The sequence below is a fragment of the Lepisosteus oculatus genome, chromosome 9 (assembly GCF_040954835.1).
Source record: "Lepisosteus oculatus isolate fLepOcu1 chromosome 9, fLepOcu1.hap2, whole genome shotgun sequence".
In the NCBI taxonomy this organism is placed as follows: Eukaryota; Metazoa; Chordata; class Actinopteri; order Semionotiformes; family Lepisosteidae; genus Lepisosteus; species Lepisosteus oculatus.
The window spans coordinates 33,172,147-33,198,803 of NC_090704.1; the positions used below are offsets into that span (position 1 = coordinate 33,172,147).

General features: G+C 40.9%; 1 protein-coding gene across 5 annotated transcripts in view; it reads right to left on the reverse strand.

The window, feature by feature from the left end:
- radil2b (Ras association and DIL domains 2b) overlaps nucleotides 1-26,657 on the reverse strand; it is a 64,932-nt gene that overhangs the window by 4,281 nt on the left and 33,994 nt on the right. For 3 of the 5 annotated variants that reach the window (XR_001479434.2, XR_001479433.2, XR_001479432.2), the window contains exons 9-16: nucleotides 24,353-24,572; nucleotides 23,763-23,935; nucleotides 11,896-12,040; nucleotides 10,948-11,129; nucleotides 10,269-10,704; nucleotides 6,543-6,661; nucleotides 1,883-2,022; nucleotides 1,298-1,480 (exon numbers count right to left, since the gene is read on the reverse strand). Coding sequence is in view for 1 of the 5 variants with exons in the window: in XM_015356175.2 (XP_015211661.2) it covers nucleotides 1,381-1,480; nucleotides 1,883-2,022; nucleotides 6,543-6,661; nucleotides 10,269-10,704; nucleotides 10,948-11,129; nucleotides 11,896-12,040; nucleotides 23,763-23,935; nucleotides 24,353-24,572 (1,515 nt within the window). In the remaining 4 variants the exon portion in view is untranslated. Of the gene's footprint in view, nucleotides 1-7; nucleotides 1,481-1,882; nucleotides 2,023-6,542; nucleotides 6,662-10,268; nucleotides 10,705-10,947; nucleotides 11,130-11,895; nucleotides 12,041-23,762; nucleotides 23,936-24,352; nucleotides 24,573-26,657 lie in introns of those variants that run through there. The other 2 variants (XR_001479431.2, XM_015356175.2) reach the window with 2 other exon arrangements.

The following is a 26,657-nucleotide window of genomic DNA, read 5'->3' on the forward strand; positions in this document are numbered from 1 at the left end:
AGACACATTTATTCAGTTCTTACTTAGTTTAATGAAAAGACAAATCATATACAGTATAATTAATGTATAACAAAATAATTGTCAATATAAACGTTGTAAAATCACAATCAGAATTTTTCATGAAAACAGATGAAGTAACACTGTCTTACAGGTAACAACAGAAAAAGATGAGGTTTGAAAGACAAAACCCAAACTTCAGTCCGACCCGAGCACAGAGTGTACAGGATGAATCAGGACCCAGGGGTTGATACACCGGATACTTCCCCATGTTCGTCTTTTAATAAGAGACATTTCAAACCATAGAGAAAAGGGCAGCCCTTCTGACTAAATACCCATTTTGTCTATTCCAGCTCAATCAGTCTGATACATCCGCCAGATCTGTCAGGCTGACTACTGATTCAAATCATAATAATAGGATTTTACACTCTGAAACGGTAAATGACTTTTCTGCTTATACTGTATAAAATATTGGCCCTATAAAATTAAGATAGGGTTTTTACATTTTTACATAGTAAAGATATAAAAGTATATTAAACCGTGATTATTTATGACAAAATGACAGAATTTGGTTGTGTAATGAATACAGATACAGAGAACATCTGAGGCTTGTTGGCTGAAAGACACCTAACAGGTGAATCTGTCCTGTCGGCGCTCTGCACAAAGGCACTATTTCAGTTCTGAACTCTTGACAGCTGCAATTCTTGTGGATCCCCAGGATGAGCAGTGGTCTGTATGATGCTGAATTTGCCAGTTGTGCTGCCAAAAAATGTCATCTGTCTTCAATAAAGACCTAGAACTTTATTTTGTAATCAAGACAAAATTGCAATTCTGGGATTACACTCTTCACAGAGCCAAAGTATTCCAGATCTACAACAGACTATCTGTTAGGTGTCTGTCATTGACTGTGCTAAAACAGTGTTCGAGCACTAATAACTTGATGGTATATTAAACATATTATAATTAAAAACAATAAGCCGTCCACATTTTTGGCCATTTTTTCCGAGCCACCCAGTATCAAACAGCATATTGTTTTTTGAGAATTGTAACATTGTAAAATTGTTTCAGTCTTGAGCAAGTAGATTAAAAAAAACAATCTGAAGAGCAACTCTATAGCAACGGGTTCCAAAAAAAAAACAACACAAAATGCTGCTTCAAACAACAACAAAAAAGACCTAAATTCTTGAAAATCCTTCACATACATCCACCTGACCCAGAGAAGTGCTTTGCACTTTGTAACAGTCACTGTATTTAAATACTATCCTGTTTATAAAACAATTCACAAAACAAGAACACATACACTGCATCTGAAGTTCCGGCGCAGTCTCTAAGTGCACGTCCTGGTTAGGGTCTGGCCAGGCAGGTTGACGAATGTCCTGCAGGTCAACAGTTTGTCGGCGAGATGCATGACGATCCTCGCAGCTCCGACTTGGCCACCAGTAATCTCAGCCGGTCGCCCGAAGAGCGAATCAGCTCCCTACCTCTTCAGTGAAAGGGACAGAAAGGTATAAATAAATCAATTCGCAGCTCTCGCCTCCAGTGGCGAAAGGCACAGAGAAGGCTGTCACTAGCTTCTCTCAGCTTCAACACTGCACAGAAAATGTCCTTGGAGTACAGTAGACAGACTCATTGCCGTGTTCAATATCATGAGGCAGTTGCCTAGCACTAGTGAAAGCAGGCTATCTGGTCATCTTACTCCAACTTACCCCACATGTGAAATAAATGTTTATTAAGGAACTCTAAATAGTAGTTCAGTGATACATTCACTGGCTTTAGGTTAACTATAGCAAATAAGACATTTTCCCATTATTTCCTTTATCTCTTTCTGTTTAGCTGCTGAATAGGTGGAGATCGACACGGCCAAATCCCTTTCCAAAACACTCACATGCTGTAGTCTATTCCCACCAGGCTTGCTCCATTGACAGCCAGAATGCGATCCCCCATGTGCAACTTCTTACACATGGCCGCAGGAGAGTCAGGAATTACAGACCGGATGTAAATTCCACTCATTTTCAGCTGCGTTTTCTGTGAAAAAAAACACAACCCAGAATTAGATTTAACCTAAAATAGTATTAGAATGAGCATCCAGATTAGAGTGGGATTATGGAGCAGAGGTTGCAGTTAATTATGGGTATGAATTTTAAATACATCTTTGTCCAATCACAGTACAACAGGAGACAGAACTATTCTGACTATTTTTCATTCTGTTATTTTGCGTCTGTAAAGTCAAAGTGAGCTCACAAAGCCAGCTCTGTTGCCTCTATTTATTTTCACAGAAATGTACATCAGCATGGCATAGCTAGCTCTGACCAGTGACACAGATGTATATATGTTTTGGAAAGAACACCCTTCCAGGATGAACAAGGAGATGCCAGACATTTTGGAAGTATAGTAGAGTTTTGATTGGATTAGTATAGATAGCCAGACAGATACCCAACCATTTTGCTAGAAATATTTACCTAGGAATTTATTGCCTGTTCAGAATTTATTGCTCAGAAATGCTAGTCACTTTTTATAAGAAATATGTCCCACAGGTGAATTGTTCTGGCAAAACCTGAGGTGACAGGGCAAAAAATACCCCTTTGTAAGTTGGCATAGAAGAACCAGGACTTTATTATCCAGAAGGAAACTTGCATTAGAAAGCCCCAGCAACATTAAGTAAAGTACTGTAAATGTTAAGTAAAAAAAAATCACAACTTCCATCATAAAATACACATTCTATCAGGTGTTTACACTGTTTCCCAAAGTAGCTTCTAAAGCTCTGACTAGGGCAAATAACGATTTTAATAATGATTTTATTTGCTGTTTGGTATCATAGAATTAATATTTTTATTTTGAACACTCAGACCCCCAAACCAGCTGTAAAAGGTAATAGTAATATTAATAGTCAGTATATATTGTACAACAAGGTCATAAATACTGTATTAAAATCAAAATACCATAAATGTGAAATTTTCTTTTTTGTGTTTTCTTGGAAATAAAATGTGTGTAATCTTTGCATTCCATTTAAGTCCATAAATCATTGCCATCATTTTCAATTTCCAATCATCATCATCATCTTTTGCCATAGGATGTAAACCTATTCTTCTGAAAACCAGTAATCTGAGTTTCATGTTTAGAACAAACATTCACTTTAAACCATTCCTTTAATTTCTAAATGGTAAATTCTAATATTGTTCTGGCAAACGGTCTATTTATACAGTAGAAGCAGTACACGCCACTCACTGTCAGAAAAAATGCGGAGACTAAAGACTGCAGTACCCCCTCATCACCTGAGGAGGGCACCAAATACTCATCCTTCAGCCATCTGGGACTGATTATTACAGTACACGAGTACTTGATTACAACTCCTGTTGGTTACAGCTTTTAAAAATAGCACCGAAGTCGGGCTCAAACACACTTCGACCGACACTTCCGAATCTTGTGCTTTATATTAATGCCCTTCTTAATTTAGAATTAAATTCCACTCATTTCAGTATCTTACATTTAAAAACCATGAAAGTTAACAATTTGGGTTTTGTAAATATTGAATCAGACCTGAGAAATAAACTTCTTGCAGACCTCTGGTGTCTGACATCGCAGGCAGAGTGTTGAGTCGGAACACATGCTATTTTAATGTTTTTCCCCCTTTCAGCTGTTTGCCTTTCTGGAGATGACAGACATCATAGGGCTTTTTCCACAGGACAACAAAACAAATTGCAGCATTGATTATTATAAAGTAGAAAAAATCTCTAAAGCTGGAACAGCCTGCTGGAGGTTTTACTTTGTGAACCTGGAAGTCTTCCCTGGGCAACATTTGTTGAGACTGAGACATTCCTTTTCAGAATACCACCACAGTACCTAGAGACTTTTTTGGGTCCAGATGGTTGTGACGCATGTCAAAAAGTAACTTACTCAGTTTATGCCTCGCCCAAAGGAGCACAAAAAGGCTCTTAACTCTCTCAGAGCGACACAGATTCCAGGGCAGAATCAGGGCTTGACCTGGAACTCCCTGGTAACAGTTCATCACACTGAGGAAAACCCATCCTGCTTCATACCGAGGTCATGTGTTTCCTCTTCTCACAAACTTGTCTGCTGTTTTGATGATTGTTAGTGAAGTGGATGTTGCAACATGTATAATGTATTGCATTTTCTGCTAATTTTATAATGACATCCCTTTAAAACGTAATTAGCAATCAGGGCATCTCACTAGATCTCAATTAATCAAAATATATTCATGCACCGGGGGTGTTGTTTTTTTTATCATAATCCATAACAGACACCACCAGAAAGCCATTTAGTCCTGGTAAATGTCTCAGCAGCCAGACACCATCCCAGAAACACAGGGCACAAATCAGGACTATACTCTCCAAGGAATGTCAGGGCTTGCTTGAATAAACCCTTTTTAATCAATCATCCATCCATTTTTAATTTATCCAAAACAAGGTTACTGTGTGCTGAAGCCTATCCCGGCAAGCAACAGGTACAAGGCAGGATATGCCCTGGGTGAGAAAAGTTCATAAGTTAAAAAGATATAAAGTTCAAAAGAAAAGTTGTTTCGAGAAGCCAATGAACCTACAGTACCAGTATCTCTTTGGACAGATGAAGAGAACCAGAGAACCCAGAGGAGACCCAGCTGAACACTGGAAGAACATACTGTATGAACCGGCAAGCCAGCAATGCTAACCACTGCATCGCTGTGCCATCCCCTTTTAATAAATATTAATGGTAATTTACATATTGCCCGTATGACTCAAATATTCTTGTGAAAACCATATTGTTGGGTCATCTCATTCAACAACTGGCAAAAATAAATACACCACTATACATTGATACAATATGTCATACTCAGACACTGCTGGATCAATGTCAGTTTAGAATGGGCTCTGGGATTAGTGGTCATCCTCACCTGTAAACTGAGCCCCAGGGACAGAAACAGGAAAGGAGTCAGTGATCAACACAGCTTAAGTGTTTTTAACTGGGAAACAGAATGAGCCAAAGTGAAGCTGTGTGACAGAAAATAAACATATACAGCGTGGAAAGCTAAGCATGCAATAATGATTACAGTACAGCTTAGGAAGATGTTGACACAAGTACTCTGGAGTGCTGTAGAGGCTGTGTATACAGATACAGCTTGCAGCGAGTCTGGAAGTCTGCAGCAGTGATCTATTTAAAGGCACTGTGTGCATAACTGATCTCATGAAGCTCAAACACAGACAGATCCACAATCGAGGCATCACAAGAATACATAAGACACAAGGACGAGGTTAGCTGGGTGCTGCTTAGAAAGACACCCTCCTATTTACCTTCATTTTCATTTGAGGATGGCATCTCAAGACACAGAAAGTTACACAAACGTAGCTTTAATTATAATTTTCCAAATGTAATAGTTTCCTATAAACAGTTACACTGAATTGCATAAAGCTTACACTTGCTAAATAGAACGGGGTCATGCTCCTAATATTAATCCTTCTGACCTGCTGTCAGCTGCTCAGCTGACGGAGTTACTGTCTCAATCAGCGGCAGTTATGCAAACATTTCTATTGCACAATAGCAGAAGTCTTTGTTAATTAGAAAGTAGCACACTGTCTCGACAACACAAGAACGAAAACACTGGCAGAAAGAATGGAGACAAATCCACAGCTAATCCTACTCCGTTTTCAATTAGAGTGAACTTTAAAACACAACAACCCAGTGTTCACTGCAGACCTATGTATCCCAAAAGTTCTTGCTAATGATTATCTTCACTGTAACCTTTTTGATAAGTGGAAATGTGTTGAAAAAAAGGAGGAGCTTTGAGTAACAGTACAGCTAGGAGTGTTTTAGTCTTGAACTAAAAAAAAAAAAACATGAGGAAATTTCAATATTTAAGTACCAAATCCTGGACAGTACTGACAAACTACTGCCTTCAAGACCACTGTGGAAAAAAGGACCTGTGTTAGCAAGAGAAGATGAGTGTCCTGTTGCCACTGGGTCCAGGAGATCGGATAGACCTACGCACAATTAATCACCACTTACCTCATTACACACAGGATATTTCAGACTAGTCTCCATTGTCTCCATACTAGTCTCAGCATTCTTGTTCCATTGTTTCCTCTATGCTTTACTCAGCTACAAACTATGCTTTTGCTTTTGACTGTGCCTTTGAAATTCCTGGAGTTTACTTGTTTTTACTCAGCTACAATTTTTGGTTATTTCTCTGACTATGACTCTGGACTGTGCTGTCTTTTATTCAGTATTTCAGGTGGGGTAGCTGCATCAGCATGCGTAGGCTGCAAAGGAACAAGTTATATGTTTATTCCATGCTGAAAAAGGAAGAAAGAAAACACAACGTTTCAGCCGTGGAGCCTTCTTCAGGTGTGAGGTCTTTCTTCTTTTTTTCAGCATGAATAAACCTATTACTTGTTCCTTTTGTTCAGTATGCCTGCCTGCTCTGCCCTACACTTGTGTTCCACTCATGACCTGGGATTGCTGCTCACGTTCGGATTCAAGCAGCGCCGTTACATACAGATTCTACATACAGTACAAAGACTGCATCTCAGAAACAAAAGCACAGACATACTCACCAATCCATCCACCAAGGCTAGACCCAGTCCATGAGGGCCCCTCTCCAGCTCCACAGTGAACACCTCTTCCTCTTCCTCGGCATTCCTCTGGGCCCCGCAGCCCAGAGAGTGGCTTTCCTCTGGGGATACAAACAACAACAGGCACATTGTGGGGAGGGAAATTGAATCAGGGCCATCGTGTTTCTATAGCAACACTTCCCATGTCTGTAGACCTCATCCCCCTCAGACTAGAGCTGCAGTTGGAGATTGAGTTTATCATACTCATACCATCAGACAAAACTGCTGTGTGCACAAACAGTACAACAGCGCAACAGTACAGTGAAAGTACGATACTGCAACAACAGTTTTGCATGGTAAAAAACTGCCTGAAAATCCTCTAGGGAAAACAAATGCAGGTGAGTGGTGTTTCCTTTGCAAAAAACCTTTCCTTCCAAGTGTTTTTTTCCTGAAGGGAGTCACTGCTGGGCTGCAGGAGTTTGCAGGAGGATAATAAAATCTGGCTAGGGTCTGAGATATGGGGAGGAGACGTCGCTGGTCTAACAGGACAAGAGTAACATTTAAGGTTTATAAATTTGTGGGATATAAAGTTGTGGGATTAGTGGGAGCCTAATATTTAGAAACTGGAAACTGAAGTGAATCCGTCTTTAAAGAAGATTGTCTACATTCCTTAATGTTAGAAATTAACACAGAATCTGAGTAACTCACTGGCTACCATTTTCTACATCTGGCGATGTGGATGCAAGTTTGTACAGAGAAAGCATTTAGTTTGCAATCTGTATATTCATATGCACATTCTAGTGGGTTTAGGCAGCAATCAAACCCAGTGGGAGTTTTGTCATATCCGTGACTTACTGTATTTGCAAGAAGACTGGGGTGCAAAATGCAATAGTGTTTACAGGATCACCCTGATCAATTAGCTACTGCAATCTCCAATCACATAGTTTACTGCCAGACATCCCCAACACCAGCAATTCCCATCGTGACTTAGATTCCATGCATCAAACCAACTGCAAATTCCCACAGTGGCTCGGTGACAGCTTCTCTACATCACCACTTCACTGGAATTACTGTGCTAGATTAAAGGATTACTCTTGCTACCAAAAGAGGTTTACATATTAGCACTAAATCGCCAAAAGATAACTTTCAAAATGATGAATGTCATATGATCAGGATTGGCCCAGCTTTTTTTGTCAGGACATATTGTAAACGATGCCATCATATCTTTATGAAAGGAAAATGCCATGTGTATATAATTTATAGTTGCAAGACAAAAACCCCTCTGTATTTAAAATGAGATTAATTTACAGTACACCATGGATTATATAAGATTTGGAAAATAAAGGTATTCATACTTTGCTACTAATGTTTACATGTTTTAGAATATATTTTAAAAACTAGCAAATTTATAATTTTTGAACATTTATGGTTTAATAATTAAATGTAAAATCAGCTAATAAAAATTCTGGAAATGGAGAGCATCAATAATGAGCATCAATAATGAGGACAGCAAAGACAAACAGATTAGCTTTTAAAATAGTTGGCCAGGCTTTTTGTTGCTGTTGATACCCTGGCTTCTTTCAAGAAATGGCTGAATGAGATCCTTGATCAACTACTAGCGAATAAAACAGGCAAGATGGAATGAAAGCCTGCTCTCGTTAATAACCTTTCTTATGTTCTTTAGTACACAGCCTAGTGCAATTCCTTAATGAAAAATTTGTTATAGAACATGAGTGGATTTTTGCCTGAAATTCCCCTTTTTCTAAGTTATTTATTACCTATCACTGACCTGATTGTGCTTTTAGAGATACGATTGTTGATATTTCAATTTAAACAGATCTGAAAGGTGCAAAAACAGTCATCAGATTAGATTAGATGGAAAGGAAAATGTTTTTTGTTTCTTCCTCACGATACAATTTCACACCCCCACTGAAAAACCACGCAGCTATTAGACTTAGTTACACACTTAGCTTCTTAAACAATTGTACAATAATAGCTTTGAGAACAATGGGGAAATCAGAAAGGAATGTTGAATTGTTAATAAAAAGGTTTTCAAGAAGAAACTGTACACACCCTGCTTTGAACACAGACTCACAAAGAACAGTAAGAGCTAACAAAGGCCAACACCTCATTCTTAAGGAAGTTCTCCTGGTTTGAACAGTAACAGTAAAAAGAGAAACATTTAGACTTCATTTATGTTGTGCTCTCCAGAGATAAACAGAATGTTCTCACAGTCCAGCTATTCTGCTTTGCAAAGGAATTCTTTATTTGTACTGTTCAAGGTTCTTATGATAGTAGGGACCCGTGAGGAGATAGGCATTTTTTAACGGGAAGAAAAATAATGTAAAGTTGCAACAGAAAGACAGTGATTGCACACTGGCAGAATCAAAACAAATTTTTAATTTCTCAGATAATGCACTAAGGCATTTTGGTTGATCCAAACAGTGGATCAAAAAATGATTTTAGAATTGTGAACAAAGCACACAGTCTGCACGCTGTTTTTGATAGCACGAACTGCAGAAAGACAGACACACTGTTTTTTATTTGGGTCAATAATTGAAAAAAGGAAATTTTAATAAAAACAGTTTTGAATGATTATACGGTATCTTCATGATGGTGGTTCTTGAGTGTTTCACACTTCTCAGCCAGTGCATTTCTGTCCAATGAGAGGTACTGTTTGTGATGAAACAGATCAAAACAACTGGACCTGATTCTGCCAGTGCAAGTTTTGTAAGTAAAACTGCGTACAGTGGCCTAGTTATTTTTCTCCTTCATAAGACGAGAAGAATTACATTTCCAATTTTTTAAAAAGTGCAGTCTCACCCATAAACCATCCCCATTCTATGTGTGAGCAGTCTACAATTTCAGACTTCATTTGTATAACAATTTGCTACTATTACAATTTGTGAGATCATCCAATAACGTATGACTTCAGCTTGTACAGAAGCATAGCCTTAGCCTTAATAGCCTTAACCTTGGTTCTATATAGAGAGTACTGTATATAGAGAGAATCTCTGGTATGAACTTCTTAGATATTATTAAACTTTTACAATCAGATACAAGTGCACTCGATCTGTTCTGTTTCTCACTGCCCTCATATTCAGGCTTCATGGTAACAAAGCAGCAGGAAACACATCAGCTTGACTTATGTGACATGGCCAGCAGCTGTATCACACTGCAGCTCACAATTGGCAATCCACTGAAGCTCAGCAGGTGTGAGCCTGGTCAGTACCTGGATGGGAGCCTGGTGGGAAAAACTAAGGTTGCTGCTGAAAGAGGTGTAAGTGTGCTCACCCTGTGGTCTGTGTGGGTCCTAATGCCCCAGTATAGTGACAGGGACACTATACCATAAAAAGGTGCTGTCATTCGGATGAGATGTAAAACCAAGGTCCTGACTCTTTGTGGTCATTGAATACCCCAGGGTGTTTCTAGAAAAGAGTAGGGGTGTTACCCTGGCCTCCTGGCCAAATTTCCCATTGGCCTTTATCACTCATGGCCTCCTAATTATCCCCATCTATGAATTGGCTTCATTACTCTGTTCTCCTCCCCACCAATAGCTGATGTGTGGTGAGTGTACTGGTGCACTATTGCTGCTGTCGCATGATCCAGATGGTGCTGCACATTGGTTGTGGTGGAGGTCTTCATTACCTGTAAAGCACTTTGAGTGGAGTGTCAAGAGAAGCACTATATAATTGTAAGCAATTATTATTTTTATTATGTGAGACTCACCATCTTCCCTGTCTGGGCTGCTGCCATTTACGATGTGCTTGTAGGTGCCTTCCTGCAGGTCTGCCTCTGCCTCAGCCAGCTCCAGGCCTTGGGGTGTGTTGGGGGGTGTGAGGAGGCAGGAGGGATCCAAGGCCAGTCTCTTGTGGCAGCTGAGGTCTGCCTGGCCAGGCAGGCTGCTCTGCAGTTCCAGGTTCTTCAGTTTCTGGGTGAGCACCGCCTCGCAGGAGCTGAGGTCACCGCTGCAGGCGGCGTGTGAAAAACGGCCATGGGGAGGCACTACAGAGGCATCTTTTTCCTTGGTCTCTTCTTCAGCCCTGGGTTTTTCGGAGGCCTGCTCACTGCTGCCCTCCTCTGGAGAAGCAGATTCCTCCGTGCCATTTGGAGAGCAGGACACCTTCTTTTTTTCTTCCTCCTCCTCGACTCTAATCTGCTGGCTCTGGAAGGGGAAAAAAAAGAAAGCAGAGAAGCCTATGGTTTTTAAACCAGCAAAACAGGGATGTCTTGAAAATATTTTAAAGCTTTATGCAGCTATTTATTAAAGTGTTTATGGTTGCTTCTAAAACACAGATTCATGCCCCACTGAATTTCTTAAAAAATTTAAAACCCCAGCCCAGCAGCGTCATCGCTGCCTGCGCAGTGATCGCAGGAGTGTTGGTTTCCCCGTGCTGAGGGTCTCTACCTGCTGGGGCTGCGTGGTGCTGGCAGACGGCTCGGTTGCTCTGAGCTGCTGCAGGAAGTCCTTCAGCTGGCTGAGCTGCGACAGCAGACCTGGCTCCTTGACTGGCTTCCCCAGCTCGATGTGGAAACTACTGCTGGGCAGGATCAGGGGAGGGTGATTGTCAAACCCTTCCAGAATATCAGCTACAGGCAGTGAAAAGCAATGGGCACAAGTTAAGAATTGAGTATTAAGATTCAAGTCCTTTGATTGGGAATGATCTGTGAAATCACAAATGAAACCTGAAATCAACAAAAGGCAGATGTAGTAGAATCCCTGAAGTTTGGCTGTTCAAAAACAACTCCTCACACCAAATCGCAGATTGAAACAGAGTGCCTTCAGTTTCAGGTGTCTGCAGAGTGCTAAATTCTCAGAGGCATGGCAACTGGACTCAATATATAGAGGCATGGCAACTAGACTCTTCCTTAGTTCCAAGGTTCCACAACATGATGCTTGTAGATGGTTTATATGCCATTGCCTGACACCCCAACCAGCCCCCTGGACAGGGCAGAAGGACTCCCTGCTTTTTCACTTGTGCAGGGAGAGATAGAAGACCTGACCCTGAAAAACTGAAGAACTGGAAGACCTTCTTGAAGAGATCACGCTAGTTTACCAAACTAAGGCTTTAAACTGAATCATTTACATTTTGTCATTGCTTATCTACTCCTGCTCATGGAAAATAAATAATTCCAATTAGCACACTACAGTCCTTCAGCTGTTACTTAGCTCATAGTGTATTTTTATCTGAAACAGCAAGCCTTACAGGTGCTGAAAGTACAAGAAAAATAACATTCTTTGTGTAACTAGCAGAAAATTGTTCTAAATTTATCTTTTCCGCCTATTTTTCCTTGGCCTTGTGTGGTTGGGGTGTGTGCTGTTTTGTTTGCGTGGTGAGGAGTGGGTTTCTCTCACCTGTTCTCATGGCAGCATCTGCCTCCTCTGCGGCAGGGCTCCAGCCTGCAGGACACGAGCGCCCAGGGTTGTACCCCCGTAGCATGTGGTGCAGCTGAGCAGGGTTGAGGTTGGCAAATTCGCTGCGCAGGGACCGCCAGCTGGCCTGGAGGAGGAACAGCACAGTAACCACACTGAATGACTCTCTGCGTGCCACCACCTCACTGTCCGCAGTTCCTAGGATTCGACTTTGGTTCCTCATTTTGAAATCACAGCCTGTTGTGTGCAGTCTGAACTTATTTCACCTTGCTGGCTCTTTCGACACAGTGGCTTGAGAGCTGCTGCAGCAACCTCCAGCCTGCAAAGGTTCTCAGAGATAAACAGCAGGAAATCGTGGGGGAGGTATTTGAGTGTAACACCGGAGTGCTTCACGAAAGGACAAAGGGATAGTGGAGTGATGATTTGCTTCACTTGTAAGCTCATGCTCCCCAGTAAAATAGCTTTATAAATTCCTACTAGGAGCTGGAAAGTGAATAGGGAACATAATAAGAAATGTAGAAGAATGCATGAGGACTAACACCACCAAAAATAAAGGACTGAAACCACAAGAAAATATAAACAGCTGCCTGAATCTCAATTTCTAGACTGCCACATTAAGAGGATCCTCAATGTACAAGCATCTATTCAAAATCTTAATACACTTCAAAACATAGCATTGTGAATGCATGACTATACATAATCATTGCTTTATGAGATACTATAAAGAGATGCATATCACAGGACATAACAAAGGCCCTCTGATTACAGTGACTGTGTGCTAAAGAACAAGGAGGTCAGAATTGCAGATTAAGACATATAGTTTGCACAACATGCTCTTCCGGACTGTCTTTTCCTTTCAAAACCATTTTAAATTGATGTCATGTACTCAGTGTAAACCAATCATACTGAAATACCTAAAGTAAGGGCTGATAAGGACCCACATATGCAAGCCTATTCTAAAGGGCATTTTTCGGTCTTTTAGGATACGAGTGTTGTTGTTCAAAGTTTTTAATTTCTAACTAATTGGTCCCAGTGAAATGTGTCAATGTTGAGATGTTTATCTTGATGTGAGAGATATATTGTCAAAGAGTGCTAACTGCGACCAGACTCAGCCCTATTTGACTTCACCGCAATGAGGAGATTACAATTGACTAAAATATGTTACACGAATGAAGAGAAAATCTTATCTGTTAAAATAATTGACAGAAACCAAAACATGAATCATTCTTGGCTCCAACAGTTAAAAGTTTGAGCCATGTAGAATGTTTGTTTCTGCTAGCAGGTCTGTCTCTGTATGGATGTGCATTAAATTTAAAACCAATGTGCTTGCATGTATGCACAGTGTGAGTCACCTTTTAGAAATATTATTCTGTGTTAATAAAGGCAAGCTATGTCAACTGCAGTGAGATTAGGTGAACAAATACTCTACCATGGGCTATGAACTCAGGGAAAGGGCAGAAAAATATAGTGGCCTATCCCCCTTCATCATTAGACTATAAATGACAAGGAACTGAAACTCTCTTGTCATTAGCTTTATTTTTTAACACAGCAGCTAAAAAGTCAAAAACACAGAAAACCAAAGCTGTGCTGTGCCAAGGGGTACTGAAAAATTGTGCCAAGTGGTACTGAAAAATTGATTTTATTACTGGGAAAAAAAGATTGTTGTAAGCCAACAATTAATAATCACCATCTCTTGTAATAAATAATAATATGTTATGCCATGAAAACAGTATTATCCATAAGAAGAAAAAAGGCATATAGCCAAGACATGAATAATATTTTTCTATAGTTATTATCCTTCTTATTCCATACATAGAAAATAACATTTTAATGGAAAATGTAAATAAGGATTATTAAGTGTGACAGAGATATGAAATGTGCACATTTTAAATGAATAAGAAAGCTGTTGGAAAGCTTTGATACCACTGAATGATTTAAGAGGTGAATTGGCTGTGTGAATTCATTTTTTGCATAGTTCAGTTCCCTGAATTGCTATGCTGTACAGCTTTGGGATTTATAGACAGATAAGACATGGTATCATGCAGTTAGTGTTAGCCTTCCACTGTGCTCTTTATCATGAGCACTGGCCTGCCACTGTTGCCCTTATCAGCACATAGTCCTCAGCCTCTTCAAGAAGGTCAAGGCAAGACAGCGTGTTGCCAGCTCCCACTTACTACCCAGCACTTAACTGTGCAGCTCATTAACTACAAATATCAGTTTGGCCCAGTACGAAACTGTCTCTCTGCAGTCCTTAACTGGCACTGTGTGCCAGTCTAACTACACGTTTATATTTCCATATGCCACTCCGAAATTCTTTTCACCTGCCAAAAATAAAATGTTCTCCAGATGAATTCTTGATTAAATAAAAGTGCTTTGGCAAAATAATTCCTGCATTATTCTTAATTTGCCCACTTTAATCTTGCAGTTTACATAAACATCAAGACCATCATTCTTCTTTCATGCCTGCTTGCTTTTAGTGTATTTACTACTAGATAAACTAATCCAAGCACTTCAGGCATTGATAAATAAACCATTAAAGTGCTACTACATACGTCAGCAGAAAATTGCCAATTCATTCCCTCAAGGTGCACTTCTAATTATTATCTCAATCACTCAACTCCAGGTGCAAAAGCTATTAACATATTGTATATTAATAGTGGAAACAAAAATGGGAGAAGCCACCAGCTGTAGCAGAATACTGATTAATACAGAAGTTTACAGAAATAGACTACAAAGCAGATATTCTAGAATGTGCTCCAGACTAGCAGCTTTCTGCGTTCATCCATTTTCTAAGCACTTATCCAATATAGCGTCATGGGGGAGGCAGAGCCCATCCCGATAAACAACAGCCGCAAGGCAGGGTATACCCTCAATGGGACGACAGTCTATTACAGGGCAGACACACAGACACACTCACTCACACCAGGACCAATTCATTTTATTATCAAATATGACGCATATTTACTGACGGAAAAAAGAAACGCAACTTTTTCTGGAATGACAAATACGATAGTTATAGCTTATGTACTTTCACAAAAAGTTGTCAATTTGTTTTAAGCCCTCTGACCAGCAATACAGCTTGTGCAGTGAGGCATTTTAACTTGCCAATCACACGAAAGCTCGTTAGGTGTACTTTTACCCAATTAGGTCCAAGTGGAACAATGCCCGATCAGGTCACCTTTAAAAAGCCTTATTTCAAAGCTTAGGTCACTGCAAGAAAAAGGCCACACTTAGTTCGATTTCTGTGCATTCCATAATGCCTCGAATGTCGCCAGAAGCCAAAGGAAAAGGCCACTGGCATGCAGCAGGCAGGCATGTCATGTGCCAGCATTGCCAGACACTATGGAGTAAGCCGCTCCACTGTGTCCTGACTGCAGAGAAGGTTTCAGCAGACCAGCAGGACAGATGACCGTCCAAGATCCGGTCGCCCTCGAGTGACACATCAGAGCAGGACCGACACATCAATCCATTAAAAGACTCCAGCTTTTTAAATTAGCAGCTGTAGAGTGTCCATGTTTCACAACCATAATGAATTGTGGATATACACACTGCCTTATATACTGCCTCTTGGGTGTTTAAGTACAGGTTGCTATTACTGAAGCCCCTTTTTCTCAGCTGTCCATAAGACAATGAAACCTGTTTGATATGGTTCTGGATGTCCTAGTCAATAGTACAGTCTTCAGAGAGGATACTTCCAAGGTAACTGAAGTGAGACACAGTGGTGAGAGTAGAATAAGAGATGGTAAAAGCAGGTAGATCAGTTGGATAACCACTGACACAGAACCTCTATCTTTGCAATAATGACAGACAGCCCTATTCTTCTGACCCTATGCTCGTACAGCTGCTGTGAGTGTAGCTTGCACTGCTTCTGGGGTGTGTGCTACAAAAGCACAATCCTTGGAATACTGAAGCTCAAGCGCATGTTCCGATTTTAGCCTAATACAATGGTAGAGTCACACACTGAGGTCAGTGAGGAAGTTTTCAGGAAGCTTTCAGACAACAGTAAAAGAAATCCTGCAGGATACTGGAGCCAAATGCTTGATTTCTGCACATATCCTGTGGAATACTGCAAGGATGTTAACCTCCAAATCCTGCAGGATTTCTGCATTCATCCTGCAAAATTCACTGCAGGAGAAATGCAGCATTGTTAGGTGTGGCCCATCAGGAACCTTCACAGACAGAGGACAAGGGGGAGGGGGATGTCCTCAGAGAATCCCCTTTAAATTTCCATTTACGTTGCATCCCGGGGCCAGTGGTCTATTGTGTTCAGCCAGGCTCACAGAAAGGGAAACAGGATTAAACAAGACACAAACTGTTTCATCTCCCGCCTCCGACAGACGCATCCTGTTTGATTTGTTGGTTTGTTGTTTGAAGGAGATGGCGGTTCCCTTCCCCAAGCTGGCTGTCTCCTGAAGTGAACTCTGATACTGTCACACTGGCTCCTGTTCACTGACACAGTGGCCGATGGAGTCTCTTCTTCTGAAGCATGGGTAAGGCACAGTGCTGCAGTTTTTGGCATCCTGCTCAGTTGGTGCTGATCCTTTCTGAGACAAAAACTACTGTTCTGCAGCCCTTTCTGACAAACTGCAGAATGTGACCCAATGTGACAACAAAGTGCTTCGTAAAATATAACTTGATCTCTTGATGAATTATGTAGAGGACAGAGATATAGAAGCACAAGGACAAAATGTTCCAATCTCTAGCTAATGCAGGGTTTGTTTCAGATATTGTTTTTGGTTCAAGGCTCTGCTAAGTAATGTAAAAAGTAAATGTTGTGGTTTCCACAAACTTTACATTCCACAATGTGGTTCTGTCTGTTTGTTGGTTACCTATGCAAAATGAGCCAAGGCAAAGAACTAGGTGTTTGATACCAGACTGCTATACTGGGCTGAAGGGCAAGCGTTGTATAGAGCTCATTTAGCTATAGTATCTGGGACCCATAAAAAGTATATTTCTGAGCTTTGGTCTTACGGGTGGGGTCATTCAGTTTTCAACACTATCGACATCTTCTATGTACAAGAAATTGAGATCTCAGTATTCAGAGGTATAGGTAGTTACGGTTTGCTGGTTAAACTTGCTTTTTTTCTCTCAGCAATATTGTATTATTTTTCAAGTTTAATCCTGTATCAGAGAGTCCTGGTCCCACAGAGTTTTCTATGTCTCTTTGTGGGATTAACATTTCTACACCAGTGTAAGAGGTATGGCAGTTCAGTCAACGTTATATTAGAGCTACTGAACCCTTCTTCAGTCTTCAACTCTTGGTTATGTAAAAACAGCTGGACCAGAGGCTGGACCACAGTCCTAGAGGGACAGAGGAGGGAACACCTGCACTATGTAATAAGACATTTATTTTTAATCCATTACTTCAGCAATCTTAATCACTTAACGACTTTGAGCTCAGGGTGAAGAAGAAGGATTTTGTGCTGACGTAAACCATTTGGAAACAACTTTTAATTAGCTACTAAAAAAACAAATGGGCAAGAAGGGCCAAATGGCTTCTCCTCAAGCCTCCTGAGCCTTCTCCTGAAAACTCTCTTTTACAGAGGGCATAAGACTGAAAGGGAGCAACTGAGGCAACATTCTGAAGCTGACAAACAGCAGAGATAAGAATGTAATTACTGCATTTCATGTCATACTGTAGCTGTTACTCTTTTACTGTCAAAAAAGTACAATCAAGAACAGTTTGTAAGGAAGTTCACTCATTAGAAAACATACTTTTCATTAATAATTAATTCTAATTGTATGAATTTATTTTTATACCTGAATTCCAGAACAATAAAGGCCCATTGGACCCAGGAACTGTATTTTCTAAACTGACAGATCAGGTTCTTCTCAGTGATACAGCCACTCTTGTATTTTTGTATTCACTTGAATGCTGTTCTGAAAATGGCTTATGCTGAAAATCGATGGACTGTGTGGAGCAGAGAAAAGGCAGGGACATTTTTTAAAGGAACTATTTGATCCACTCCAGTGGGAGCTCTGGAATGACTCTGTGATGAGGTCATGCTGCTCTTCAGTGAGGAGGCCACACTCTTCTGAAGCCGATTTTCTTAATGACCAATGACAAAGAGAGGGTCATTAACCCCCGGCAAACGTAAGATACAGTCACTGTGTGGGCTGGGAGTGTTAATGACAAGTCATTCAAAAAGGAACCACACACTGTCTGAGGTATAATAGGCCTGACATCAGCCTCTTTCCAAAAAACTGGAACCAGGCTGGATTTCAAGCTTCATTAATTTCACAATGAAAACAAGGCTGCTGTATCTTTTAGCTTTTTGTTGCTGGGCTACTTTACTAGTTTCCTTGTTTTATGACCATGCTGGTTTTAACAAGCTACAACTCCCCAGGCAATTAAGAATTCATTACCTTAAGCAAAAAAAATCTTACACAGTTTAAAAAAGGTATGGGGATCACAGATTCTTATAAACGCCTCTGAACAGCAAACATTTCCCCTGCACTGTGTTTTTATTGCTATTGTTAGTATTTGTTACAAGAAAGGTGAAAAAAGTTTAATAAAACTAATTTATATAGTGGCTCACAGGCATAAATTAATGTTTGAATTTGAGAAGCCTGTAGTAACTTAATAGGATATAAAGGCTGCAAAATTTTTAACTCTTTTAGGAACAGGTTTGATGGCCTACAATGGAATCCAGAGAAAAATTAGATTTGAACAATCATGTTTTGGGATCATACCATTTATGTGAAAGCTTGGCATGTTCCAGATTCAAATATCAATACACCATTTCACTCCCCAGCAAAACAAACTTTTCAAATTTGTGCATTCAACTACAGTACGCTGTTTTTTTCACCTGCTCTGAGAGGACTGTAAAAGGGCGATGTTTCCAGAAATTAAATTAAATACTCTACGGCAACAACATTCCTGTTTATCCAGAATTTCACTATGAATCGGTTTTGAAATTATGCCAGCTCTTAACAGAGAGAACTTTCTCAGCTGCAAGAGAAAAGGCCTCTCATGGAAATTCTTTTGTTTTTCAATTATTATTTTTAGCACGACCCTTTACTGAAGTGTAACAACTGTATACAGAAAAAGGCCGAGAGGGTGACAAATCCCAAATACTAGCCAACAGGAGCAAGGCAGGCTGTTGTGAAACGGGATCAGAGGTCAAAGTAGGAATTTGCAGACCTCAGACTACAAAAACCCTGCAGCTTTTCTGCAAGACATGCATGAAAGCCTCCTTTACCACCCTTTTGAAATTTCTGTGCTTGTTTTAATCCTTCCACAGACATTCATTTCTGTAAATCATTCATGAGGGCTGAGGTCTTGCTTAGGTTTCAAAGAGTCTGATTTTTGGAATGGCAGAGCAAAGTAGTCACAACTGGGGTCCAAGGGGGGATACTCACAATTAAGACAAGTCCTCAAAAAAAGGGTCAGAGGTCACCCAAGGCCCTGCAATGGAGTCACTGACCCCACAAAAAACCCAGGACCATTAGCAATGCGAAATTCCATTACAACATTTTTTCAAGTGGCAGAAAAATACTTAAGTACTTAATTACTTTTAAGACCAATAACACTAACTTGTTTGCAAATTTGATTATTATTATGATGATGATATGCAGGAATGGCACTAGCAGTAGTACTAGGAACAGTACTACTGTATAGTAGATTTAATCAATTTACTCCATTCTTTCTTTGATACAGCATATTAGTGCCCAATTAGCAGTTACTGTAGTACTGTATGTCATAAAACATACTACAGTATGTTGGCTAAAGCCAACTTGGTTAACTGGTTTCCCAACTAGATGATCACACATCTTTCTAGTAAAGGGCATCAGACAAGTGCTGAAAGATCAACAAAGGGATAAAACAAACCAGCAGCCTCCCTAAGTACGAAAAGAACAGTGCATCTGAGTCACGAAATGCCCACAGCTTTATTCAATACAATAGGGCAATGTGGAGCTTCCTAACTACAGTAAGCACAGGCTTATCTTTAGGTGAGAGTAGATAAACTGCCTTGGCTTCATCTCTTCTAACACCTACACATTTTGCCTTGTGCAATTTGTTAAATTTTAAAACAGGATCCTGCAGTCTTGTCCTTGAATGTTTCGGAATGAATCAGAGCCCGTTGCTGTTGATAAAGTACCGATTGTCAAAACAAATGCTGCTGTGGAAACCTGTTGCTTTCTCTCACAGACACTTCAAGAGGATTCACCACTAAAGCTGGTAAGGCCAGAGGTCAGAAGCGGAAATGATCAGGAAGTGTATTAATGACTCAGAGCAATGTTTTTTACAAAGAGTTGTAGGAGTGGGCAATGAACTACTGTATACAGCCATTACTGAAGCAGATTTTCTGGGATTGATGAGATGATGGGGAATTCCTAGCATCAGATAGCTTCAATTTACCATGTAGCCTTCTTCTTCTTGGCATCGTTCTTATGTTTCTAGAATTGTACAGAAAACTGTACACAGCAGAGATGAAACAGCCGCATACACAGTCTATTTAAGTGGATTATTTTCTAATATCATCTGGGATCAAGCAAGGTAGTTTTCATCTATAATAAAATATCTGGACCAGATGCATCACTCTTTGGAAGAACCAACCAAGCTGATGCAGAACTTTGCCTGTTCCCAACTCTGGAGGAATGCTGGTGGCTGTTGGTTTTCATTCCAGCTGCGCCAGTGTTAATTGGGGACCTAATTGATCTGCTTGGTGATTTTGACTTTTTTATTTAACTTGCTTCTTTGGTCAGTTCTGACTGTAAAAATAATCTACTTTAAGGGTACTGTTTCCAACAACATCAGCACACGGAACTTTACACAGCCTCTCCTCAACTTGCTTGCAGTTGTTTTGACTGAACAGCTCTTATTAACTGACCAACTGCTTGGGTGAAAATAAAACTACAACACTGTTCTTGACACACACACACACACAATACTTTTTTCTTTTGTACAGGTCCTCCTGGTTACATTTCAGGTAATACACCTGAATAAGGGAAGTTCTGAGAGAACTCAAAAATTGATGTCAATTTCAAATCCTTTTTGACCTTTTAAGAGTTTAAAGCAAATTTACAAATACTGTACTGCACACCCCAGAAAACTGTAATCAATTAGCATGTGATTAAGAACCAGCAGACAGTGTGCCTCCAGGACCAGGGTTATGAACCACATTTTTCCCCAATAGAATATATCCATTACTCCGAAGGGTTTAAAGCAGTCCATTTAAGTGTGCCTGACCTGTAAAAAAACAGCCATTCTTTACAACTAGAATTATTTCCCTCAACTGATGTATATGTATGAACACTTCACACTCCTACTCCATCTTCCCCTGCCCTCCTTGGCCTATCCATCACAGCTGACCAGGTCAGAAGGGAGTTGAGGAAACTCCATGCAGGGAAGGCAGCGGGTCCAGACGGTGTTAGCTCTAGGGTGCTAAATATCTGAGCGGACCAACATGGTTCAGTGTTGCAGTACATCTTCAACCTCAGCCTGAGATTAGAAAGGGTTCCGGTGCTCTGGAAAACATCTTGCCTGGTGCCAGTACCCAAAGAGATGCACCCTAAAATCTTGAATGACTACAGACCAGTGGCACTAACATCACACCTTATGAAAACTCTGGAAAGGCTTATACTGGACCACCTCAGAACCCTGGTGAGTACAGCACTGGACCCCTTGCAGTTTGCCTACCGGTCACACTTGGGAGTGGAGGATGCAGTCATCTATCTGCTAAACAGAGGTAACTCTCACCTGGAGAAGACGGGAAGCATTGTGAGAGTTTTGTTCTTTGACTTCTCCAGTGCCTTTATCACCATCCATCCACCATTACTGAGAGATAAGCTAAGGGTGGCACAGGTGGACACTCCCCTGGTGTCCTGGATTATAGACAATCTGACCTGCAGGCCACAGTATGTACAGCTACAGAGCTGTGTGTCCGAACAGGTTGTTAGCAGTACTGGGGCTCCACAGGGGACTGTCCTTGCTCCATTCCTGTTCACCTTTTACACCTCTGACTTCAGGTACAACTCTGAGGCATGTCATCTGCAGAAGTTTTCAGATGACTCTGCAACTGTGGGGTGTATTAGAGAGGGAAGGGAAGAGGAATATAGGAGCTTGATTACCAACTTTGGGGAGTGGTGTCATCTTAACCATCTCCAGCTAAATACCAGCAAGACCAAAGAAATGGTCATGGACATTCGAAGGAATGAGTCTCCGCTGAACCCTGTTTCCATCCAGGGTGAGGACATAGAGGGGGTGTAGTCCTACAAGTACTTAGGGGTACACCTGGATGATAAGCTGGAGTGGTCTGGTAACACTGACGCCCTGTACAAGAAAGGTCAGAGCCGACTATTTTCTTAGGAGGCTCAGGTCCTTTGGTGTGTGTAAAACACTGCTACACATTTTTTATGAATCAGCAGTGGCAGTGGCCATCTTCTATGCTGTTGTGTGCTGGGGCAGCAGCATCATGACAAGAGATGCAAATAGGCTCAATAAACTTATCAAGAAGGCTGGCTCTGTGTTGTGTCAGGGTGTGTAACACTGCCCTAGGCTAGGACTCCTAGCCCTTAATTTGCTCGTCTGTGGACAGCATGTTGCTCCATTGTAGTTTTTTTTGGGACACCCAATCTGTATAAACCTATGCACATTTTGCACATATTTTATTGTTTTTACAGTGACTATGAGCATATTTTGCACACACCTATGTATTTTTATTTAATTATTTTATGTTTATTTTGTATTGCTGTACATATTTTTTGTGTGTCTATTCTGATGGGATGGACTGCTGTAACACATCAATTTCCTTTCGGGATCAATAAAGTCTTATCTATCTAAAATATGAAACTCAGTATGTTTTCTAGAATTTGTTTTACTGATAAAAGTTTCACCAGCTACACTTTTCAACATTTGCTCTTTTTTTTTTGCAACAGCAACCAATTACTATAAGCCTTTGAGAGAAAGTATAATCCTGAGTCCCATGAGTAAGATTAAGCACCGATACAGCTTCAGTGTTTCAATTCATGGGGGCAGGGAGATGCTGAGTACTGCACGAGTGTTCTTGGCTTTCACAGGCCCCTGTCTGACAACAGACAGTATTGTTACTGCTAAAGTCTCAAACTAACAGGAAACAGTTGCTCACTATTGTTACCATCTCTGTTTTATAGTGCTATAAGGTGGCAGTGTTCATCACAAAACAAAACAGGTTAACTACAGTTTTAGTAGGTAGCTGCTTCAGCATGCGTAGGCAGCAAAGGAACAAGTAAAGGTTTATTCCACGCTGAAAAGAGAAAAAAGGAAACAATGTTTCTTCTCTTTTCAGCATGGAATAAACCTTTATTCGTTCCTCTGCTAACTACAGTTTTGTCTAGAGGCTACCCGACCCAACATTTAGTACACATGAAAAACATTTTTATTGGGTATTTTTGCAACAGGAGTATTCTCTGGATTATTGACCATTAGCCAAGATTATTTCAAGCAGTTTATGCCTTTGCTAAAACTGGGGAAAAAATACGATCAATAGTGCACAACAAAATTACTTGAATCCAAGATTAAATGAAATATCTGCTTCTTCCCAGAAAATGTAAATAATTAAATGAGAATTGATTTACATTTGCCACCCCTGATTGGCTACATTCATTAGTTTCCAATTTTTCAGCTACTTGACCAGAAATACATTCCTCTGTGTAATACATGTGGTTAGATAAAACCCAAGACCTCTTTCCTCAAAGCTTGAATCCTCTCCAATGTGTTTCCAATCCCTTTAGGCATGTAGAAAGCAATTAAGAGTCTCTAACTGCCTGTCTCCCGCATTGATCCTGATATGGACATATATATGTCATATAGACATAGACAGCTCTGAGGGAGGACAGGAGTGCACCACTCAGTCAATGGGTCCTACCTGCAGCAGGTTCTCCTTGGGTGTGGCCAGCAGGTTAACGGCCGAGGAGAGCTTCTGAAAGAAGTCCAGAGCTAGGTCCCCCAGCCCGATGCCCTGGATCCAATCAATCAGCAGGTCCAGATTAGCGCGAATCTGCACCCCTTTGGACCACTGATAAAATCCCCCTCCGGAGCCTGACAAGAAACAGACACTCAGACAGCGCCACTACGGAATCAGAAGGAACTTCTCACCTTCCAGACAGAAACACTCCCTCTTTCCTGTGGCCTCAATAAATACTGTCAAGAACACATTTTTAGATCTGTAAGAAAAACAACCATTTTAACCAAAAATGAAACTGCATCCCCCCCCCTTCATTTTCTCTGTAGGTGCGACTGATCTATAGAAAAAATAACAGACCATTCTTATCTCAGCCATGATCTAAGAATCTAACTAACAAAGGATTCCCTGATTTTACGGAAATATTAAAACATTTGCTTCTCACTATTCTACTCTACTCCTAAAACATTAAGGACTTCCTTTTTGTTTTCCCTGTAGTTGGCTGAGGCAGGAGTGTTGTGAATCTGCGTGGGTCAGGGGGCACCCATCCTCACCTCGCTCCATCAGGGCGTTGAAGAGGGAGGCGTTTGTGAAGAAGAAGAGATAGGCGAAGAGCTGCGAGGCGATCTCCGCGTGCAGCTGGTACTGATTGAGCAGCTGTAGGGTCTCCTTCAGGATGTCCAGGATGCTGCTGACCCCCTCCGGGATGCGGAGCTGCCCGCTCTCAGAGAAGGGGTTGCTGTCCAGCAGGCCAGGCAGAGTGGCGTAGAGGGTCTGAGGGGGCAGAGGAGCATGGCACAGAGAGTCAGCATCCCTTTCCGAAACTCTAGGACATCTAAACCCTTCTGACGAACACTAGTGTACAGCCACACAAAACCCCACTTAAAGATAATGCAGGCCACAGTGACTCCTCCATCCTTTGGAAGATTAACGTACTACATTAAACATAAATGCAAGTTTAACTATCCATTTTCTAAGCACTTTACCTAATACAGGGTCACTGGGGAGATAGAAGCTATCCTGCCAAGCAATAGGCACAAGTTGGGGTACACCCTGTACGGACGCCAGTCCATATAGCAGGGTACATAGACCCAGACGCTTTCACACCAGGGCCAATTTTCCCAGAAGCCAACTGACCAACCAGTATGTCTTTGGATTACAGGAGGGAACCAGAGCACCTGAAGGAAACCCATGTGAACATAAAAAGAGGTAGCAAGGCAAACCACTGCACCACTGTGCCACCCTTACTGCATAAGTAAGGTGTTGAAAACCTTTTTTTTCTCTTTGCTGGCCTGACTTAACATTCCTCTACTTTTACTGGACTTCAGCTAATACGAGGGATTCTGAGAGCTATTTTACGATTTTATAATTCTGTCTTAACTGTCCTGTTAGGAGTTCTGAAATGGTGTATAACAATGGGGACTAGGGGTGAAAGATTTGTACAATTCAAAGACAGCTTTTGATTGTTGTTGAAATGTATTCTTTTGAACGTACATGGAGTACATGGTGTGCTGCACCACAGTCCATGATTGCAACTGCAATGACTGTAATCATCATCATCAGCCGTACGTTTTGATTGGATTTTGAATTTTTACTCCAGCACAGAGCGAAGAACATTCTGTTCCTTTTGACAGGAATGAAACTGCCATGGTAAGAGAGCTTTGCCGACCACACAGCTGGTACAAAGGGTTAATTGAGTTCAAAGTTTCCACTCCTCAAACCAAGCCTGGATACTGTCTTTTTGAGCTGGGTTGTCTGCCATACATCATAAGGGATTTTTTTCAAAGCTCAGATAAGATAATATTATGCACACAGCCCCACTGTTCCCTCTCTGGGCACACAGCTGACTTTACAAATGAAAGTTCTCACCAAAATAAACCCCCTCACACTCTGTTCTGACAAACCACTGCACATCTGGACAGCTGACAAGGCTCTGCAGAGCACTGCTGTGCAAAACGGTCAGACTTTGTAAAATTTTACTCTGGCAGTTCATGGAAGTATAGTTTCAGTTGAAATATACACAGGCTCTCCTGATCAGGTTATGAGATTCATACTCTTTTACATTAATTGGTAACATTTTAAGAAGGTGGTTTGACAAATTTGTTATAGAAGATAATAGCGTCATCTTCAGTCAAACATCTGCAAAATATTGCTTGTACACAATAAACATAAATCAGGATCTCCATAGCCCAAAATGCTTGCTCCAACAGTTTCAGTATACAGTAAATCATAAATCTTAACACGAGATACAAACCTTCAACTACTTCAAAACAACCTCATTACAACTGCTGCTCCACCCTCCGAAACACTGAGAAACACTCCCCTGACAGTGAAATGAACTGCTTGGTCAAAACAAAAAAGAAGAGGGAGTAACCTATGACTTTTAAACCTTAAAAGAATTTGTGAATTCACCATACTCACTTTCAGGCGATTTCTTTCATGCCATTTTATTTGTGTCTAAAAAAGGTTTTCACGCAACACTTTAGAGGCTGAGCCCAATTTCATGCACAATAACGAGCTGGACAGGGTGAAAGGCCCACAGTGACTGGACACTCCTGCCGTTTCAATTTAGACAAGCCCACTCTGAATGGAGCTCAGTACAGCACTTCAGCAGCAGTCTGCAAGAGTGGTGCAAAACAGGCTCTTTATGTGAACAGAGCCTTACAAAACTGGCTTTGTCTGCTGACGTCCTGCTACTTTTACACAGGCAGCCGTTTCACATGGGCTAAGGCCTCACTTGCCAACACAAAGACCTGTCTCTTTACCACATGGACATGCCTTACAAACCTCTGTTTTAATTGACATGATCTTGGTTTCTGTTTTAGAGGAATGCCTTTAAACAAGATCTTGTTAAATATT